Genomic DNA, 15,353 nt, shown 5'->3' on the forward strand with positions numbered 1-15,353 from the left:
CCCTGCCTCTTCCAGCCTGGTTCTGTCCCCCTCCCCCGAGTGCGCCCCACTCCTTCCCCTCTCCCCCCAGTGCCACCTGCATGCCGCAAAACAGCTGATTGCGGCAGGCAGGAGCCGCTGGGAGGGAGGGGGAGTAGCCGCTCAGCGTATGGGGCTGTTGGGGGGGGAGGCACTGGGGGAAGGGGAACTGGCTGCCAGTGGGTGCTAAGCACCTACTAATTTTTTTCCATGGGTGCTCCCGGGCTGGAGCACCCACAGAGTCAGCACCTATGCAGGAAATGACTCATGTCTGGATTCTCATTCCAGCAGGGGATGACGTCATCGCCCAGAGGACTCCCGCAGGCGATAAGCCGACCATATGCAGTGAGTGCGGGAAGAGCTTCAGAGGGAGCTCAAACCTCGTTCAGCATCAGAGGATCCACACGGGGGAGAGACCTTACGAATGCACAGCCTGTGGGAAGAACTTCCGCCAGCGCTCGCACCTCCTCCAGCACTGGAAGATCCACACGGGGGAGAGACCCTTTGAATGCCCCGACTGCGGGAAGAGCTTCAGCGTGAGCTCCGCCCTCATTAGGCACCAGAAAACCCACACGGGCGAGAGACCCTACGCATGCGCCGAGTGCGGGAAGAGCTTCAGCGTGAGCTCCGCCCTCACTAGGCACCAGCGGATCCACACGGGGGAGCGGCCCTACGTCTGCGCCGAGTGCGGGAAGAACTTCAGCGTGAGCTCCCACCTCGTGCAGCACCAGCGCATCCACACGGGGGAGCGGCCCTACGTCTGCGCCGAGTGTGGCCGGAGCTTCAGCCAGAGCTCCCACCTCCTCCAGCATCAGAGGGTCCACACGGGCGAGCGGCCCTACGAATGCACCGAGTGCGGGAAGAACTTCAGCCAGAGCTCGGACCTCATCAAACACCAGAGAACCCACTCGGGAGAGCGACCCTACGAATGCCCTTGCTGCTTTAAAAGCTTCACCTGGAACTCAGTGCTCATTAAACACCAGAGAGTGCACATGGGACAGAGACCCTATGAGTGTGGCCAGTGCGTGGAAAGCTTCGGCCCTCATCGTCCCTCAGAGAAACCACACACGGCACAAACCCCACTGATGGAGCATCAGGACACGAGCCAGCGTAATGCACTTGCTCTTATGAGCAAGTCACTTCAACTCTCTGTGCTGAGTCTTCCACCTCTGCCTAAAGGAAAATGGGAATAATGGGATCTTGTTTATAGGAGAGGGCTCTGCTCACCCACCACCAGCTGGGACTTTTCCTGGAATTATAGGGTTTGGGAGGTTTCTTTTCCTTTTACTATAGAGTGGGTTGAGTGCTGTTTCTGGAAATCCAGGTTTAGGAGGGTTTTCCAGTGAGTTTGGTTCCAGTTTCAGTAAAGTCTTTATTTGTTGCTGTGGGTCCTTGGAATTTGGGTTTGAAATGTTAAAAATTCTCAATAAAAGTTTGCGTTAAGATACCATTGTCTTGGAAATTTTGTTAGTTCTCAGAGTGCCAGAGGCTAATTTCTCCAGATCGAATTATTCCCACTTTTCGGTATGCAGCCCATTTGTCAGTAGTGCCTGTGAATGTCCAGGAGACAGGTATGTGAGACCCCAACGTGGTGACTCAGAGAAATGTAGACTCTTCCAGCAGCAGATCCACTCTTGCTCCCTGGTACCAACTCGAACTTTCGTCTCTCCTCTCCGGATCATATTTAACTTCTTTCAACAAAGCACTTCAAATGCTTCTGTCCCGTTGACATTTGCTGAATCAGAGTTTAATTCCCTAAATTCCAGGATTGTCAGTTCGACAGTGGGATTGTTCATTCAGGGTGGGTTTTCAAAAGCACCAGAAAGTGTTATTGGATTTCAGTGGGAGCAGGGCACATAAATCACATCTTAATAAGGGTAGTTAGTCGGTGCAAGGTGGCAGCGAGGTTTGGGCTTCCTTCACAGAAGAGAGATGGATCGGAGCTACATTTTTAAACCACTGCACAAAGAATTACATCCTCTTACTTGTTGATACCGGTTGTTATGCTTGTAAATTTGGAGATCATTGTGATGAGTCACAGAATTCCTATTAATTAATTAAACAAAACAAACCAATTAAAAACCAAAACTAAAAACAAATCAGTGGCCCTAGAAAATAACCCTTGTCTACCCCAGTGGGATGCAATCTGGGGGACTGTGCTTGTGTGACTCCTCAGTAGACAAGGTAACACAGTTAGCCCATGTTTTTATGTCAATAAATAGACTAAGCCTTGGACACTCTGCACTTCCTGGGACAGTGCGTCTGAGAATTGTTATGTTGTATCAATACAATGTCTGTTATAGTGGGTGAACCTGAGGCTCTAGCCCAGAGCAGGTATTAATTTTGTATCCTATCTCACCTTCTCCAGAGCTCATAAAGTAACAATACATCAGTAAACTGGTGGAGATCAATGGAGCTATGTTGATATACACCAGCTAAGAATCTGGCCCCAAACATTTAGTAGCAACCAGGTGGAATTTTAGACTAGGTTCAGAAATCCTGAAAATGCTTTTGAAATGTCCCTAGTGAAAACAATCCAGTGAGATTTGGAGACAAGCCATCAAAGCAAAAGATACAAGCATTTAACCCCTCAGGGGTTCAGGTGGGATTTTCCAATACAGCGTATGGGGCTCAGTTTCTAGATGTTGTAATTCAAACTGATTTCACAGTTTAATTGCGCATTTTCCCTAACAGATTAAATGTAGTTGTTGCAGATGAGGAGAAATAGATTTTGCTTCTGCCGCAGGATGTTGTACATCTTTCTTTGTGTTGGATTTTTTTCTTTTTTTATGAAAGAGGCAGAATATGATGAGAACCTCCCTGTATCACCACTAAGACAGCCCCAAAGAATCAGCATATATCTGAATGACTTGTAATTGACAAAGTATTTGTTGTTTTCCAAAAATCTGTGATGTATGTGCAGTTCATTATTCAGTTCCTGGTGGAAATGAAAAAGTCAGCATGTCCCAGAAACTATTTGCACAATCTTTGTTTTTCTTTCTGATAGATTTGAACACCTGAGTATGGGCAATCTTTCAGCTACTCTGTATGGATTCCTTTAGCAGTCCCATTTCCATCCCTAAAATTTCACCTGCCCATTAGCAAATGCTCTAGAAGCACCTTTCCCCAGCTGGAAAGAGAGAATCTAGGGTCTGATTTTTTCAAAGGTTTTAAATACCTCTGGACACCACTGACTTCAAGGGAAGTTGAGGTGCCTAAGATCTCTGAAAAATCTTTTAACCTCAAGTAGTGTCACTCCTCACATTCATTCAGTGTGAGTATAGGTGGAACAAATGGACATTAAAGGAGTTTGCAGACATTGTCACCTAGCATTCCAATTGCTGAGGCTGGAGTCTCCTGTATCTCAAAGGAAGAACAAGGGTACGTATTATTTGAACAGCCTCCTCTGATCTGAGTGTTTGGATAGCTCAGTGGTTTGCGCCTTGGCCTGCTAAACTAAGGCTTGTGAGCTCAATCCTTGAGGGGCCCATTTAGGGACCTGGGGCAAAAATCTGTCTGGGGATTAACCTTGCTCTGGGTTGGACTAGATGACCTCCTAAGGCCCCTTCCAACCCTGATATTCTACATCTTTGCCTCTGCAAATCCTGCCCCTTCCTTCAAGGATAAAGAGGGAACCTATTCTAAGGCTTTTTTTTTTTTTTGCAGTGTAGACATACCCTAACTTCCTTGCTGGATTACGCTTCCAAAACAGAGCAGAGTCCTGATCCAGCCCCCGTAGAAGCCTTCTCTATTGAGTTGAATCAGCCCATAGGAAATCTAGCCTCACAACGTGTATCCAAACAATAGCTGTTTGGCAAAATACCCTAGTTGCTTTTGAAAATTTTAACCTTCTACACCTCTTTCCAGAGCTTTCCCCACCCTGCCAAATGAGTTATTTTCCTTCCTTCCTTCCTGCGGGAATGAACGGCCACAGGGTGGCTGGCCCTGTAACTGAAGTACGTCCAGGGCCCCTGGGCCAAAACAGGTGATCCCACTTGCCCCAATTAAGGGCTGCACCTGGGGCTATAAAGGGCCAAAGAGAGCACAAATGAATGAGAGGTGCCCAAGAGAGAGGGAGCTAGGAAGCTGTAGGAGACATGGCTGCTATAGTCCCCTGGCAGGTAAGGCAGTGAGAATGCCTGAGATGTAAAGGGTCAGTTGAAGGCCTGTGTTTTGTTTGTTTAAGATTGTGGATCTGCTTTAAAGAGACCATGGGTGTGGCAGGGAGGCCTTAGCAAGCTGGGGAGATGCCCTGCCTTGCTGAAAACACATTAGCTGTGTATGACTGATAAGGACCATCTTGAGGTTTTGAGCAAGGGCCTGGGAACATTCAGCATGGTATGAAACAGCTCCCCCAAGCCAAGGTTGGCTTGCTGACTTGGCCTCCCTTCACTGGCTGTGGGCATTTTCCTACAGTGTTGCGTAGGGGGCTGTGGCTTGATATTTGCTTGCTGGAGTGTTTGTGAGGCCCTCAAACCAGGGGCAGAGATTTTAAAGCTGAATAACAATTGTGGAAATTCATGAAGACAAGGACCCTCCTCTATTGCTATGGTCAGAGGGGTGCGATTGACTTGTGGGATTCAATCAACCTGTCAAAAGAGAGATCTAAGCAAATGCTGCTGTTGGAGAATCCTTAGTAGTAGCAAAGGAGTATTTTACTGAACTAGGCAGGAATGACACAGGCCCTGGTTCAGCAAATCTGGACTATCTGGCCTCTTCTAGAAATCACTGATTCTGTTAGGTCTGTCTCTGTAACATGTCTTGCTCTGAGCCTTATCTGGTGATCCAGGCCAAGAGGTCTCTGTTCTTAACTCCCTGTTCATAGGCTCATTGCTTGGCATGTAGCATACAACGTTTGGCTTGCCATCAAAGCTATGTATTGTGATACTCTATCACCTCTCTTCTATATGCTAAGGCTCACTGAGCTGTGGGCATAGCAAGTGATCACACTTAGTATCAAGAGGGTGTGAGGTAGGCAGGAAGATATCCAGGGACAAGCAGTGGCCCTATCATATAGATACTTGCCACTCTCAGACCCTAGCACTTTTCACCAAAAAAAAAAGATATGAGCTACAGATTAACTGGTCCCAGTAGCATGATAGGAGATTGACTGTGCTGTAGGGAACATTCGTCATCTAAGCAGGCGTACATTTCATCTCTGACAGCTGGTAAGAATATATGTACCCTTTGCCTGTCTTCCAGCATCTGCATTGCTCTCATCGGCTTTCAGGCAGTACTTCCCATTCAGGCTGGTGAAATGACAAGAATTGTACCACCAGGCTCCCTTATAGACCCAGTTGCGTGACTGTTTATCATGGTTGTGGCCTATGGTTGAAAGCAGTGTGTTCTTTAAGTTACTAAAGGAATCACCTGGATTAAAACAACATTAATGACTTGCTACAAATGGTTACAAATCAAATTGCCCCAAAGGCCTGACCTTTCAGGTAGATTGTGTATGCTCCTGAAGAACCCTTAGTACTGTAGACAGGCATAACAAAAACAAATGGCTGGAAATTTCGGCCTGACAAATTCAAATTAGAAATAAGGCACAAACTTTTACAGTGAGGGTGATTAACCAATGGAAGAAACTACCAAGTGAAGTGGTGATTCTCTATTGCTTGAAGTCTTCAGATCAAGACACGGGTTTGTCTAGACGGCTGTGTAGTGAGGACTACATGGGTGTGATTTGTAGTGCGCACCAAAGTGTTGCTGTATAACTGCACCACGTAGACGCTGCTAGCTCAGGCTAGCAAGGTCTGTGGTTAAAGTGCAACGCTTCAGTGCGCACTGCAAATCACACCCACGCAGTTCTCACTATGGGGCTGTGTAGACAAGCTCTGGATTACTTGCACTTCCTTGCCTCTCAGTCCAAAGGAGCCAGCATCCACTTTTACTCCTGATAAAAAGAAAAGATGCAGAAATATCAGTGAGGGGAGGGGAAGGCTCACAACTGAGATCAGGCTAAATCTTCATGCCAGGTCCCAGCCAGAGTAGCTGGGCAGGAGATCCAGGGAACCAGCAGATCTGCTCCCCAAAGGGTATTTCAGGTCTCCACACAGGCTGTGGCCCTGCCCATGCTCCGCCCCAAGGCCCTGCCTCGCTTTCCTGAAGCCGGGGTGGGCTCAGCTCCAGTTGGCAGCCTGGAGCTCAGGGGTCAGGCCAGCCATGCTGGGGTGGGGGCAAGACCCTTGGGCAGAAGGGGGCATGGCCAGGGGCTAGCTGGCCTCCCCAAAGGGCGGGGGTCGCCTGCTGTCCATGTTTCAGACTATTGGCTGATGTGGCCCTCCGCACCTTAGCTGCAGGGTGGAAGGCAAGTGAATCGAAGCAGCAGCAAATGAACTGTCTGCACCCTGAGGCTGTCACTGCCCCACGACCTGCCTCTCTGAATCTTTCCTCCTCGCTGAGGGCTACTGCAGTGGTTCTGCTGCCAAGCAGCCCTCCATGGCCACCAGGGAGAGGCTCCGCCTCCCTGAGAATAAAACACTTGGCAAAAATGTGCCCTGGAGGGTGCATCCAAATATTTACAAATCTCTCCTGGTATTTCAAGCACGTACTCCACAAACACTATTATCTGTTCTTTGTTACTTTACCTTTTTGCTCTGCTGGTCCTACCTTGCCTGGGATCTTCTGAGCAACTCTATCTCCTGAAAGGCAGATGAAGACTTGAATATTTTATGATGCTTGTGGTGTAGTGAAATGATTGTGACCTATCACTTTCCAGGGTTTTCCTGCTCCTGACATGCTCTGTAGGGAAGTGTGCAATCTAGGCCAAGCAGCAGTCAGCTTGCAGGTAGACCACCAAAAGCAAGGTGGGGTACATTGTGCCTCTCTGTTTTAGGGAGCAGCCTGCTTTCTTTCTCTGTTTTGGGGTTCTTGTGTTGCTTCTAAGAATTCAAAACAACATCACTACGTTACAAGAGTCTTATGTTTTTATCTAGTTCGGTGTGTAAGCTGTGGAAAATAACAAAGATGAAAACTTTACATGCACCAACTGAAAATGAAGCACGCTCCCAGGTCTGCTGTCCCCTGGCCTCACTCTGGTCGTCTTTACCCAGTGTAACTCCACTGTAAAAACCTGTGCAAACCACTATGTGAGCTAAGAATGAGCCACTTTAGCTGGGAGTCCTACAGACTAACTGCTATGAGACTCTCTAGCAGACGGATGACATTTCAGTACATGCTAAAGCTACCAATAAAGGCACAGGAGAAGAGCAGGGATGTATGTCTAAGACTGAAATACAGTAGATGTGGGGAAACCGACCCTTTTAAAAGAGCAGGTTGGAAAATGGTTAATAATAATGGTAATGGTTAAAATAGGGAATGTTCGTCTCAAAAGGCACAGCTGGTAGCACATTTGTGCAACTAACTTCCTGTTTTGTCTAGTCTCCTGCCTGATAACTTGTAGGCAGGAATCTTCAAACTCCATAGATGGCTCTGAAAACCTTAGCCAGAGTGTTCTGGCATCAGATACGCAAGCAGCCTGCCTCTAAGCAGCACCCCTCATACTTCTATTGTTCTGTGGCATGATAAAGGAACGGAAACAGACAGTGTTTCAGAGCAGGGTCATTGTGCAGTTTGCGTCCTTTGCTGCAGGGCAAGAGAGGCTTGTGCTGTGAGCAGGATGTTTTTTAGCATTCCCTGCACATATTTCCAGGGTCCTCCTGGGTTCTCTGGATAACTTGTGTTAAATGGAGTTCCATGACAGGAGAACTTGATATCGGCATTCTGGGATCCGGCCTGGCTTCTGGATGGAATTCAAAGTGTTTGTGTATTAACCCATAAAGTCCTGAGAGGTCTGGAACCTGGTTCTCTGAGACACTGTCCCTCCACTGGGCCCTACCGCTATAGCAGAGATCAGCCTCCTCCCCTGGAGAAGGTAGGAGCTCTGGGCAGGCTCTCAGAATCCCTCAATTAGGAGATTCATCCCCTACCTTGGATTTGTTAAGCTCTCAGGCATGTGGCAAACCCCCTTTCCCCCAGGCTTCTTGGGAGGGAGCGGGCTGTGGAATGGAGGGGTCGTCATCCTTTACCTCAATTCTCCTCCTCAGAGTTTGTCAGGATGAGCTTGATTTGGAGTGGGGACTCGAGCTCGCATCCCAGCTGGACGCCTTAATCAGCAGCAGGCTGTTGGCTGTTCTGGGGTAGGCCTCTCTCAACCTCTCCTGGTGGTGCTGTCCCACTTTGCATAAATTACATATTAATTGGAGCAGGGACTCAAACCTGACTCTCTCCTCTCCTACCCTAACCATTGCACTGTAGAGTCATTGTTGCTCTTTGGCCCAATATTTATTTTATACAAAGTGGACCAGCAAAATTGACACCCACTGCAGTGAAGCCGAGTGCTTAGGATGCTCACTTGGGATGGAGGAGACCTGCACTCAAGTCTCTGCTCCAAATCAGGCAGGGAAGGGATTTGAACTTAGATCTCCTACCCCCTGACTACTAGGCAAAGGGATAGATGGGAGCATCAATACCCCAGTGTTGGTGAGGTGTACTCTGACCATGCCTATGACTGGGCCCCATGGGTCAGCTGTGAGGGGAGCTCCTAGTGTGAGAAGCTGGAGAATTCCCTTGTTAGCTCTGGGGAGGCATCAATATTTGGGTGGCTTTGCATGTGATTACTGGTGGCAACTTAAGCACCTTGAGGGTAGGCAGCTGCTGAGCGGTGATTTTTGAGGATGTCAGTGGCACCTACATGGTGGATTCGGGTGCCTTAAAAGGCAGTTAGACACCTAAGTACCTTTGTGGCTCTAGCCCCAACTGCTGGAATTGTCTAATTCTCACTCAGTGCCTGGGGAGGTTCCTCCTCCCATTTCTACAGCTCCAGGTTCTCCTTTGGGACCTGCAGCACTGGGTATCCCACGGCATCCATGGAGACTGGAGAGTTTCAGGACACAGAGACCCACAATCCTCACCCCCTGGGGAAAATAAATGGTACAGGAAGGGTTGCAGGAGCTGGAATAATCTCGGAAGCAAGCTTCCCTTTGTCCTGTTCATTGGCTATAAATCTAGTAACTGTCAAGCTCTAGGAGTGAAGTTTGTAATATACAAACATCACCATTATAAGAATGAAGGCAATAAAAAAAACAATGGCAAAGATTTTAGGATCAGAAATGTTTGGCTAACGCCCTCAGAACAGGGGGCTCAGTAAATTAGAACATACACTTTTTTTGGGCTGCTTATAAATGCTACAGAAGTTGACTGGAGGAGGAATTAAATGAATCTTCACAACTAAAGGAACATTGTCATGTGCCATTGGTCTAGGCAGTGTACAGGCACACACATAAATGGGCTGTCACTGCCCCAAGTGTTTAATAATCTAAATTGAAAAGAGAAGAAAAGCATTAATATCCTCACATTAGACTGGAACTGTAGTGGGGCAGCTTCCCTGCTCTGGTGTGGAAGGGGTTAAAGCAAGCCAGAGAGGCTGTGCATAACCCCAGCCAATCAAGTGGAAGCTTGACAGCAGCCAATCAGGGCCAGGCTGGGCCCTATAAGAAGGCTGCAGGGCAGAGAGGAAGGCAGTCTCTCTCCCTGGAAGGAGAAGAACTGGTTCTTAGAGCAGGGCTGGGCAGGGTCAGCTGAGGCTGGGGGAGCTCTAGGCTGACAACTGCCAGACTGGGGGTCTGACACAATGGGGCAGAGAAGATCCTGGGGCAACAGGGAAGTGGCCCAGGGAAGCAGGCAGTAGAAGAGAGTTGGAGGGCAGTCAGTGGCTGCCACTAGAAGGTCCCTGGTTTGGGGCCCAGAGTAGCGGGCAGGCCTGCGCCGCCCCTCCCCCCGACTTGCCAGTGATGAGTGGCTAAGCCAGGCTGCCGTTTGCCCTTGGAGGAAGGGGATAGATGAGGAGGATGACAGTGAGCGACTGAGGCAAGTGATAGAACCAGAAGCTGCCAGTCCCCTGGAAGCAGGGGAGAGCCAGCAGAGGGGGCACAGCTGGAGGGCAGCATCCAGAAGCAGATGCCGCAGTCTAGGAGTGACATGGGTCCCACTGAGGATGGTGAAGACCAATAGAGTAACAGTGGGAGAGAGACCACTAGTGAAGGCACACTGCCAAAAGAGCTAATTCCCAAACCAACCAGCAGGAGGCGATGCCATGTCTGGCACCATTACAGGAACTAAGACACAGATTAAGGTCAGAAAGGAAGTCTGGAAAGGGTGAGATTTTAAACCCACATCTTCAGAAGGCCAGTTTAGTGCCTTAACTGAAAGAGCATCCTTCCTTCTAAGTGAATTACTTGGTTACCCGATATTCTAGTTCACTAACTTGGGATTTTACAATAAGATGCTTAGCTAAATAAATGATGTAAATGTCCCTGAACTGTGGGAAATTGACAAATTTCATTTCACACAAACTGTTCCCTGCATTGTAACCCTCTACCTCAATAAATCAAACTGGTAAATTTTCATTCTGAAGCACCTCTACTCAAAGTGGGATTATTTTGCTGTAAAATGGCCCAATTTCACATGAGAAATTCATATACCCAAGTGATTTTCTTATGAAAATTGGCCTGTTTTCTGCATTCATAATGAAATGCCCTTCGTTGCATTCATCTCTCATTGTAAGAGAGAGAGAGACAGACAGCAGGAAGCACTGGGCTCAAGACTTGAACTGGAGGCTATGAACCAAAGTCAGGCCATATATTAAAGCAAAATACATGAACTTGGCAAAGTTGTTGCTAGTGTATGGCACTAGATGCACCTCTACCCCGATATAACACTGTCCTCGGGAGCCAAAAAATCTTACTGCATTATAGGTGAAACCACATTATATTGAACTGTCTTTGATCTGCCAGAGCCCGCAGCCAGTGCTGCTTTACCATGTTATATCCGAACTCCTGTTATATCAGGGTAGAGGTGTATTAAATGTCTTCTAGCGAATATAGATACATTTCAATTTAGTACAAAATAAGACGGTTTGACAAAATATTGAGTAAGGATGTTTTGTTCAAAATCTTAGGAGCAAGGAGAGGTAATAAACAGAATGACTCACGTAAGGTGACACGTAAGTTGTTTCAGTTGTTTGTCTTTGCTGTAAACATGTAGAACTAGACTTGCTATATCCGGGCTGAGACTGGTACTAGAGGATCTGCTCTTGAAAATTTTGGGAGGGTGTCAAATACCCTTTCAGGAGGCAAGAGAGAGAGACAGATATCTCAATCTTCACTGGAAGAAGAGTTTTCAAAGGACTCTGCTCCAAAGACATTGACTACTGAGAGTCAAACCCACAACTAAGGTGCTTTCCATGTTAGTTTTAAATGTCAACCATCCCTTTGGGTGCTGATGAATAGCAGGGAGCCGAACTGACCACCAAAAGGTTGCTGTCCAGTCAGGAGGTTGTAGCTACACAGAAAACTTTCATCCCTGTGCTTTGACACCAGAGACGATGATGATTGATTATTCTGTATAAAGCACCCAGAAATGCACCAGGCCCTCTACAGAACAAATAAAAACAACACAGTATAGTTCCTTCCTGACAGATTAACAAACTCATTGCGGGTATTACAGCCTAATTAGATAATTAGGTGAAGACAACTTCCTCATGTGCTATCATCTGTGTTAGGGAGGGAGATATCAGCAGGGCTGAGAACACAGGGATAAGTCAGAACAAAGGGGCAGGTTCACAGGAAGGCTGCAGATTTCAACCACTTGTCTCCCTGTGCTCATCCCCCAGGTGCCCAAGAGCAGTGGGCTGCACCTTCTCGCTTTTATTGCTGGACGTTGTGTGTCCAGGGAAAATGCTGAATGGCTGAGACTGTGACAGACTAATTGTTGCAAGATCTCATTTTGGGAATGAGATCTACCTACACTGACAGGCTATCTGATGTTAAAACAGTGTCCCTTATTTAATTGCTGATGGGTACATGGCAGCTTCTGACGCCCCTGTTCATTCCCTTCCTTCATGGGCCTTTGAGAGAAAGGGACGCTGCATTACCCTCAGGATATTCAGAACACTTGCAGCTCTGCGCTAAGACAGCAACTAATCACATTTCATGTGTGAGAGCTTCCATGGGCATCTTCAGGGGTCAGGAAGGTTCTCCTCCCCCCTCCCCTCCCGGCCCCGATATGCAATTGGCTCAATTGTATTCTGTTTTTTGTCATTCCTCCGAAGCATCAGAGATTGGCCACAGCTTGAGACAGGATACTGGGTGGGGTGGGTCAGTGCTCTGGGGTGGTACAGAGAGCCCTATTTCTCAGATCCATGGCTTGTGAATCTTCCTGCCTGGGTTCAAGCTGATTGCCAGAGTTGGGGTCAAGAAGGAATTTCCCCCAGATTGCCAAGTATCTTTGGGATTTTTCACCTTCCTCTGCAGCATAGGGTATGGATCATCTGGGGCCTATCTCACTTCATCAGTTCTCTCACCTACCTAATTCTCTGCCACTGCAGGGGCCTAGTTGGCATCATGCTCTCTCCGTGTGTGTGTGTGTGTGTGTCCCCACACCTGAGCCTCCTGAGGGCTGAAATGCTTTAGTCTAACTCATGCTATTGGGCTCCACAGAGGAATAACTGGGTGACATGTAAGGGCCTGCAATGTACAGGAGGTCAGACTAGATCTAATGGTCCCTTCTCTCCCTTGCAGAGTTTGGGTTCAGCATTTTGAGGGACCAGGTGGCATCTACAACTAAAGATGTCTGGAGGGTAGCGCCTCTATTTCCTCACCATTAGATTGTATCCAGTTGGGTACAACCCCGGAACACATTCAGGACAGTGTTACTTTCCCATTTGGCTGCTAGCACTTGCTCCGCTCCTTAGGTGCCCTGGAACCCTCTAGGAAGGACAGGGAAACACTGATTCAAAAGAGTTGTTTGGCATTGTGTTAATTGTACTTTCAAGTATGAGGGCTTTGGATTCTCTTCTTCCTTACACATGAAGAGATGCATGGGTGGAGATTCCCAAAGCTGATTTAGGCTACATCCACGCTTCCGGCAGTGTGCAGAGAACAACGCCGCACACCCAGCTAGCACGGGTATAAAGAGCGTGGAGCTGGTGGGACATGGCTTAGTAGAATGCCCTGTGCACGGGAATCCCCAGGGTATGTACCTTACTCAGTTCTCTACACACCCCAGCAGTGCTGCTCCACATCCACATTGCTCTTCTTAGCAGTGTAGTGTCCCACTGCCTGCTTACTGTGGGAGCCTTTCTCTACTGCAGTGAAAGGCTCCAGCGGTGGGGAAAGGTGCTGGCAGCTCCCCATTGCCTGAACCGTTCACTGTGCTTTGTAGGTTCACTCTGCAGTGACCAGTGTGGATGCAGCCCACTGTTCACTGCAGCGTGAAGCTACACATGGAGAGCCTGTACTTCACACTCCACCATAAGTGTAGACATAACCTAAGCGATTTAAATCCACAACTCCCCTTAATAAAAACACAGCCCAGTGTGATTTCCTACAATGCTCTATTTTATTTAGAGTTACAAAAATTGCCTGTGTAGCATGTCAGTTGCTCTCACTCCCTTCTGTTTCCCATCGGGGGCGGGGATGTGCTGCTTACACCTTGCACAAGGGAAACATCCCTAACATGCAGCTGCAATGATCCAGAAATGACTCTCTAAAACCAACAGCATCAGAAACACTAACTCTATAACAAGGAGCAGCTCTCAGGGCAGAAAATCTCTGTAGGTTTTTATCATGAGAGGATCAGGGCCAGGAAACATCAGCCATATAAAAGTGAATCATGTGTCCCTTTTTAGCATCGTTTCAGAAGGGAAAATTATCACTTTTCCAGCATGGCTTCAGCTGCTGAGCCCAGCCACCTATCCAACATGTGGTGTTAAGCAAGAGGTAGGGTCTGCTATGGAGGGCCGACAGATACAGGCATCAAGACTTATGTTTCAGGGCTGCTTGGGGACGCCCACTCTGAGTCAGGGAGGATTAAGTTTATTGCAAAAGATGATGTGCCATGTTGCTCTCTCTGTAACTCCCTCTAACACGCCCACAAACTAAGGTCTGGAGCACTTGCTATTCTTGAGGGTCACAGCAGAGTTGGTGGGAGAAGGAGGGGTGGGAATTTACCAAGGGGAAAGCCATGGTCCCCAAATGAACATGGGCAGGCTGTGGGCTCAGGCAAGAGCAAAATAATAACAGAGCAGATGGAAAAGAGACATTAGATACAGCATGGAAAAGACGACAAATACCAAAGTACGCCTGCTCGGATCATGCCACACAGGGTCGCCTAGAGGATTCAGGGGGCCTGGGGTCTTTGGCCCCCGGTGGCGAATCGCCACCGAAGACCCAGCAGTTGGTCTGGCAGTGAAAGGACCCCCGCCACGGCTCTTTGGGGCACTTCAGCGGTGGGTTCTGGAGCAGAAGGACCCCTGCCACTGAAAACCCAGAGCAGAAGATGCTCCGGGGGCCCAGGCCCCACAAGAGTTTTCCGGAGCCTCCGGAGCAAGTGAAGGACCCTGCTCCAGGGCCCCTGAAAAACTCTCGGGGGGGGGGGGGCTGCAGGCCTGGGGCAAATTGCCCCACTTGCCACGCCCCACCCCCCCGGGCAGCCCTGATGCCACATGTCAGCATGACTGGCTTTCCTGTCAGGTGTCACAGGCCTGAATGCCCTCTCTCCCAGCCTGTGGGAATACTTGTACCCTTTGCCTGTTTTCCAGTTCACGCTGTCTGCATTGCTCTCATGGGCTCCCAGCCAGCACTGCCCATTTAGGCTGGAGAAATGACAACTGTTGTACCACCAGGCTCCCTTGCATCCTGCAGTGCAGTTGCTGGAATGGTGATCGTTGTAAATGGCATGTTATAGCTGAAGGAATCTCCTGTAGCAAAGCAATTTTGCTGATCTAGTCCAAGTGGCCAGTTTTGTTCCCCAGTTCTGCACTGGGATTGCCCATTTCACTGAGCTCCAGGAGTCCCTCGCAGTAATGCAGAGAGGTTGCAGTTACGTTTGAGTTCCTTTGGGAAGGGAGGATAAATTCTGAAAGCACGAGGCAGGGAATCATTTTAAAATGCATCCCCCCTCTCAGTACTGGGGGTTGTGCTTGTAAAGCAAAGAGCCCAGAAGATTAACTCTGGATCTCCCAAAGGAGGAAGAGCTGGGAACTTTGCTTTCAGTGATTAGACAAGATAACTGAATGGCACCACATCTGGGTGAGATCAGCACTGGGATTGCATCACCAGGAACACTCTGCTATTCTTGGGACCCTGCTGCTGAAGATTCAAATCCCCAGGTGTAGCTTATGTTAACCCAATATGGAGTTTTGACCCCCTCTAGCGGCTGGGCCTTGTACACAGGTTTTTGAGTTTGCTGTTCTCTCCATGCTTTCAGAGCTAATTCTTTAACTCGGGTACTGGAGGCTCATGCTTTTAGATCCAGAGATCCTCCTTCCAATC

At 48.4% G+C, this 15,353-nt stretch overlaps 2 protein-coding genes across 6 annotated transcripts in view; both read left to right on the forward strand.

The window, feature by feature from the left end:
* Nucleotides 1–2,893, forward strand: part of LOC120386995 (zinc finger protein 436-like) — a 45,823-nt gene extending 42,930 nt beyond the window's left edge. For 4 of the 5 annotated variants that reach the window (XM_039507136.1, XM_039507134.1, XM_039507138.1 and 1 more), the window contains one exon: nt 307–2,893. In XM_039507136.1, coding sequence (XP_039363070.1) covers nt 307–1,211 — 905 coding nt within the window. In that variant the 3' untranslated portion in view covers nt 1,212–2,893. The remainder of the gene's footprint in view (nt 1–306) is intronic. The other variant, XM_039507135.1, reaches the window with a different exon arrangement.
* Nucleotides 2,894–4,080: 1,187 nt separating this feature from the next.
* The window catches only part of LOC120386996 (ficolin-2-like), a 68,221-nt gene continuing 56,948 nt past the window's right edge, over nt 4,081–15,353 (forward strand). Inside the window, exon 1 of the mRNA XM_039507143.1 lies at nt 4,081–4,139. The gene's annotated coding sequence lies outside the window, so the exon portion shown is untranslated. The remainder of the gene's footprint in view (nt 4,140–15,353) is intronic.

Source organism: Mauremys reevesii, linkage group 19 (genome assembly GCF_016161935.1).
Source record: "Mauremys reevesii isolate NIE-2019 linkage group 19, ASM1616193v1, whole genome shotgun sequence".
In the NCBI taxonomy this organism is placed as follows: Eukaryota; Metazoa; Chordata; order Testudines; family Geoemydidae; genus Mauremys; species Mauremys reevesii.